The sequence below is a fragment of the Ranitomeya imitator genome, chromosome 2, assembly GCF_032444005.1.
Source record: "Ranitomeya imitator isolate aRanImi1 chromosome 2, aRanImi1.pri, whole genome shotgun sequence".
Classification (NCBI taxonomy): Eukaryota; Metazoa; Chordata; class Amphibia; order Anura; family Dendrobatidae; genus Ranitomeya; species Ranitomeya imitator.
This window is the reverse complement of record NC_091283.1, coordinates 165,892,157-165,899,237: the sequence shown is the minus strand read 5'-3', so window position 1 is coordinate 165,899,237 and position 7,081 is coordinate 165,892,157. Positions and strand designations below refer to the sequence as shown.

At 47.4% G+C, this 7,081-nt stretch overlaps 1 protein-coding gene across 13 annotated transcripts in view; it reads left to right on the top strand.

Moving 5' to 3' along the window:
• Nucleotides 1-1,158: 1,158 nt before the first annotated feature.
• The window catches only part of GRIN1 (glutamate ionotropic receptor NMDA type subunit 1), a 157,769-nt gene continuing 151,846 nt past the window's right edge, over nt 1,159-7,081 (top strand). For 6 of the 13 annotated variants that reach the window (XM_069747791.1, XM_069747786.1, XM_069747796.1 and 3 more), the window contains exon 1: nt 1,162-1,999. In XM_069747791.1, the coding sequence (XP_069603892.1) occupies nt 1,550-1,999 (450 nt within the window). In that variant the 5' untranslated portion in view covers nt 1,162-1,549. Of the gene's footprint in view, nt 2,000-7,081 lie in introns of all 13 variants that reach the window. The other 7 variants (XM_069747788.1, XM_069747785.1, XM_069747792.1 and 4 more) reach the window with 3 other exon arrangements.

Here is a 7,081-nt window from a genome sequence, read left to right as displayed (position 1 = left end):
AATTGCACCCAAATACACAATGATCCTGTGGTGAAAGGACAGACAGTGTGTGCCTCACCGTGTATCATGGAGGATACCCCACTGGGGCTCCTGACAGCAGCCCACCCTGTCTGCCCCTCAGTGATTGTAGCTGCTTGGTCCTGGGCTCCCTCTACAGAGCATTGCTCGAGTCCTAGGTACCTGGAAGCCACCAGGACTGTCACAACCTACAGCTCCTCAGTGCAGACCTCCATTACTGTCACAACCTACAGCTCCTCAGTGCAGACCTCCATTACTGTCACAACCTACAGCTCCTCACTGCAGACCTCCATTACTGTCACAACCTACAGCTCCTCACTCCAGACCTCCATTACTGTCACAACCTACAGCTCCTCAGTGCAGACCTCCATTACTGTCACAACCTACAGCTCCTCACTGCAGACCTCCATTACTGTCACAACCTACAGCTCCTCAGCGCAGACCTCCATTACTGTCACAACCTATAGCTCCTCACTGCAGACCTCCATTACTGTCACAACCTACAGCTCCTCAGTGCAGACCTCCATTACTGTCACAACCTACAGCTCCTCACTGCAGACCTCCATTACTGTCACAACCTACAGCTCCTCAGTGCAGACCTCCATTACTGTCACAACCTACAGCTCCTCAGTGCAGACCTCCATTACTGTCACAACCTACAGCTCCTCAGTGCAGACCTCCATTACTGTCACAACCTACAGCTCCTCAGTGCAGACCTCCATTACTGTCACAACCTACAGCTCCTCACTGCAGACCTCCATTACTGTCACAACCTACAGCTCCTCAGTGCAGACCTCCATTACTGGTGGAAATCAGCCAGTGCTCCTCATTGCTCCTCTGGGCAGCCCATACGATTATATATTCCCTATATCCACCATTCTGCTTCAGCCTCATAGTGCAGGAAATACTAAGGGGTCAGTGTATGATGGCTATAGTGCTCTGGACAGAATCTCTAACATTGCCCCAGTTACCTAGTCACCCGCGTATTCTGCGCTAATGACTGCTCAAGACAACGGAGGGGGAAGAAGTAGGTCTATGCAATGGCAGGCGGCGCACTAGGGGTTAACGTGGCAGCGGGTCTGTGGGTGGGTTTGTTATTTGGGAGAGAGACCCCCCCTCCTCTCTATTGGTGGAGAGTGTGTCACTGCAGAGCAGACAGAGAGGGAATCAGCCGCAGCTCTCATTTCAGCACCAAGGACAGCGGCAGCCCCTCCATAGAGCAGAGGTCTTCTGCAGCCACCCTCCTGCCCATCACTGATCATCCATGATAGCACCCAGACACCCCAGGATTCTGCCCTTGTCACCATCACCCCAATCTCATCTTCACCCCCATCATACACCCCACCGTCAGCTCTGCCTCTGAGCCCTGTGATGTCCATGACTACCATCTGTAGACTTGACCATTGACACCATCTACTCCATTATCTCCCACATTATCTCTCCATCCTCAGAGACACCTGAGATCTCAGGAGATCTGGAAGAGGAGTGACCAAGATTGCTCAGGACTTCTACCTAGCAAGGACATTTATGCATGGTCTCCTCTCCTCTGAATTCTCAAGACCTCGGCTCCTCACCGACTACCATTCCTCCACCCACAGCCCACCCCTTCATCTTGCAGAAAATCAAGGTGTCTCCCAGACTGTGGCGTATCGGCTTCACCCTGTTTGGAGCTGGGGAGCCCCCCAAATACAGGACGTTGGCTCAGCCGGGGTGTGCAAAACCCATGGACAGAATGCGCCTTTTCCTTTTGGCCGTTCTATTCTTGTTCTCATTCGCTAGAGCTGGGTGCGACCCCAAAATTGTGAACATCGGGGCGGTTTTGAGCACTAAAAAACATGAACAGATTTTTAGGGAAGCAGTGAACCAAGCCAACAAGAGACATGGCACCTGGAAGATCCAACTCAATGCTACCTCAGTCACCCACAGGCCCAATGCCATCCAGATGGCACTGTCTGTATGCGAGGACCTCATCTCCAGCCAGGTAAATGTGGGCAAAGATGGCAGGGAATGGGCACTGGGTAACGTCTGGCATGTGAATGCCGTCTTATCAATGTGATTGTAGGCATAATATGAGCAACTGAATCAATGGAGGTACTGGCATACCAGTCAGTGTGGGCAAAAGAGAATGTATGGCATCACCAGGACTGGAGTACATGGACCAATACGTGGCACAGGGCAATCTCTAACCAGGCTGTAATCTTTAACTGGGAGATCGATAATCTTCAGAAATCTCCATAGAAAGATTATTTACTTGGACACTGGACTGTGAGTGTAACACTGTAAGATGCATCCACATCATGTATATATAGTATATATGTATATCTATAGTATACAATGTACTTCATCATGTATATCAGGTGTATGGACTATCCTCTATATACCACACATCACGTTTATGTGTATCAGGTGTATGGACTATCCTCTATATATCACACATCACATATATGTACAGCAGGTGTAAGGACTATCCTCTATATACCACAGATCACATTTATATACAGTAGATCAGGTGTATGGACTATCCTCTATATACCACACATCACATTTATGTATATCAGGCGTATGGACTATCCTCTATATACCACACATCACATTTATGTATATCAGATGTATGGACTATCGTCTATATGCTACACATCACATTTATGTGTGTTAGGTCTATGGACTATCCTCTATATACCACACATCACATTTATGTGTATCAGATGTATGGACTATCCTCTATATACCACAAATCGCATTTATGTGTATCTGGTGTATGGACTATCCTCTATATACTACACATCACATTTACGTATATCAGGTGTATGGACTATCCTCTATATACCACACATCACATTTACGTATATCAGGTGTATGGACTATCCTCTATATGCTACACATCACATTTACGTATATCAGGTGTATGGACTATCCTCCATATACCACACATCACTTTTATGTATATCAGGCGTATGGACTATCCTCTATATGCTACACATCACATTTATGTGTGTTAGGTCTATGGACTATCCTCTATATACTACACATCACATTTATGTATATCAGATGTATGGACTATCCTCTATATACCACACATCACATTTATGTATATCAGATGTATGGACTATCCTCTATATGCTACACATCACATTTATGTGTGTTAGGTCTATGGACTATCCTCTATATACCACACATCACATTTATGTATATCAGATGTATGGACTATCCTCTATATGCTACACATCACATTTATGTGTGTTAGGTCTATGGACTATCCTCTATATACTACACATCACATTTATGTATATCAGGTGTATGGACTATCCTCTATATACCACACATCACATTTATGTATATCAGATGTATGGACTATCCTCTATATGCTACACATCACATTTATGTGTGTTAGGTCTATGGACTATCCTCTATATACTACACATCACATTTATGTATATCAGGTGTATGGACTATCTATATACCACACATCACATTTATGTATATCAGATGTATGGACTATCCTCTATATGCTACACATCACATTTATGTGTGTTAGGTCTATGGACTATCCTCTATATACCACACATCACATTTATGTATATCAGATGTATGGACTATCCTCTATATACTACACATCACATTTATGTATATCAGGTGTATGGACTATCCTCTATATGCTACACATCACATTTACGTATATACATGAGAGGTGCCCGAGGAGTAATAACTGATAGAACTGACCCTCATGGTGCTACAGTCTCCTCCCAGCAGCGCTGCGGTCTCTGCATTACCTGACACAATCCGTATTTATCTGATGAAGGCCCAAGTGGGACCAAAACGTTATAATCTTATGAAATCCTCCCATTTTCCCCTTGTGTCCTTCTGAGTGCACAGTCTTCATCCATCAGTCTGTCTCTGGCGCACACTTGGCGCTGCCTTGTAACACATGAATCGCTCTAATCATCACACTGTGACCATAGCGGCATGTGAAAGGTTAATTCCCACCTATACATAAAGCTACACCCCCTTCCTACTGCAATCCCCGAGGGGCATGGAAACTGTGAGGCTGGAACTACAACTCTCAGCATATGCTGGCAGTCACCGTCCTGCTGGGAGATGTATTTTCCAGGGAGGAGGCTGTAATCCCACAGGAGCGCCGTACACAGGAGCACACATACACAGGAGCGCCGTACACAGGAGCACACATACAAAGGAGCGCCGTACACAGGAGCACACATACACAGGAGCGCCGTACACAGGAGCACACATACAAAGGAGCGCACGTATATAGGAGCACACGTACACGGCGCCGTACACAGGAGCACACGTGTATAGGAGCACACATACACAGGAGCGCCGTACACAGGAGCACACGTATATAGGAGCGCCGTACACAGGAGCACACGTATATAGGAGCGCCGTACACAGGAGCACACATACAAAGGAGCGCACGTATATAGGAGCACACGTACACGGCGCCGTACACAGGAGCACACGTGTATAGGAGCACACATACACAGGAGCGCCGTACACAGGAGCACACGTATATAGGAGCGCCGTACACAGGAGCACACGTATATAGGAGCGCCGTACACAGGAAGACACGTATATAGGAGCGCCGTACACAGGAGCACACGTATATAGGAGCACACATACACAGGAGCACCGTACACAGGAGCACACGTATATAGGAGCGCCGTACACAGGAGCACACTACAGTCCTCCCTCCCCTGCCACCTACGAGCCGCCTTGATGAATTCCAATGAAGCACCATTTTCCGCATTGCAGCTGGTTACCGGGCCGGATCCCTGGATCCGATCACCCCAGCAGCGCCAGCTTGGCCCGCGGGTGTCTCCGTGTCCTGCACGGTGTCCTGGAGCGATCAGTAGCTTCATCTATTGTTACTCCACAGAAAGTGACACTACCAGGCCCCTCTATCGTGAAAGGACGCAGAGCGGACTATGATCACAGTTTGACCTGCGACATTTGTATGACACTCCGTATAGATCCCTGCAGCGCCCACCCTGACCTGGCAGCGTCCACACCCGAGGAGCAGGTAGAAAACACGGCCGTGTACAGCGTGGGCGACAGGTGGAGGCAAATAGGGAGGGACATGGACAAGTTGGTGGATATGGACCATGGATGACTGGGTCGGCACCTCACCAGTGTTATCTGTCTATTCAGCTCACAGCTCTCACTTATCTACTCATCAGTTCGTTTCATAGCGATCACTCTATTATGTATCTACCTTATGCATCTGTGTATATACCGAACACACACACACACACACACACACACACACACACACACACACACACACACACACACACACACACACACACACACACACACACCACACACCACACACCACACACAGCACACACACGGACACACACACACCACAACACAGACACACACAGCTCACACACCACACACACAGCTCACACACCACACACACAGCTCACACACCACACACACAGCTCACACACCACACACACAGCACACCACACCCACACACAAAACACACACACAGCACACATCACACCACACACACCACACTCACACACCACAACACAGACACACACACACCACACACACAGCACACACCACACCACACACACCACACTCACACACCACAACACAGACACACACACCACACACACACCACACACACAGCACACACCACACCACACACACCACACTCACGCACACCACACCCACACACACCATACACGACACCACACCACACACCCCACACACACAACACAGACACACACACGCACACACCACACATACACACCACACCCACACACACCACACCACACACCAATGTATCTAGCTATCAATTCATCAAATAGATAAATTCATGTCTATATATCCCATATTTGTCTATCAATTAATCTCATATCTATCTAAAGTATCATTTGTTTGCACATCAATTTCAGCCTGTCTATTCACCTCATATATATCTAATCCATCCATCCATCCATCCATCCATCTGTCCTAGTGCACTCTGCTTCTGTGCTCTACTGTGAAAGGAGGAACGAGGCCACCAAGCAGCACAGAGCATTTCAGGAGAGGTTGTGCTCCTCTTGAGAACAATGTCATTTTATAAGAGAATGGGGAGGCCACAGACTGATAGTGGAGGGAAGAGTATTTCAGCAGGGGATTGTGCTGCTCTCATGGGGGCATTGTCCGTGTGATGATGTCAGTGAGAACAGGGCACATGGTGATGGAGGATGTTATTTTATATGCGATTAATGATGGATTGGTAAAATCTGATTGTTTGATTTTATGGTCAGTTAATTTGCTGACAGGTCGTAAAGCTTCATCCTTATGAAAACCAGAGCGTTGTCTTTGCCAGATCCCAGGCGTCCATTAGAGATCTCACACAGGGGAACGCTGAGAGTGTGGTAAATGAAATGCTGCTCTGCGGTGTGACTGTCTGGGACTGGCAGAACAGAAGACACTGTGGGGAATGCCATGATTAAATGGATGGGGGCACAGTGGCAGTCTGATCACCTGTTTAGTTAATGGGCAGAGTGTCTCCCCTGTGGCTGACGTATCTACAGGGCGAAACGAGAGGTTACACAAGAGAAAGGACTCGTCTACTGGAGGCAGACATCTGTAATACGGACGTGCGCCATTAACTGAAAGTGGGGAAGCTGTTGGGAAAGGTTTCGTATGGCTTCACGAATTTTAATGATTTCATATTTCGCCTGTTTTGTGATGCCTGATTCACTCAAGCATGAAATCCCAGTCACCCCAGTCAGACGATCTTGCAGAAAGGCTATCAGATCGTTAGTCACGTTTTCATCAGTTTCGGTGGTCGGCGGAATAAGGCTGATCATCTATTAAAATGTCACCTCGATAAAACAAGAGAACCATTCATAAACTTGTGATTTACTCACGACAGCTTCATTATCGGCTGTTTATAGCGTAATCAGAGTTTCCAATGCTTTTTCTATCACAAAAGGAAAAAACTTGATGTTGTTGGGCAGGGCAGTGCGGTGGCTCAGTGGTTAGCACTGCGGTCCTGGGTTCAAAGCCACCAAGGACAACATCTTCAAGGAGTTTGTATGTT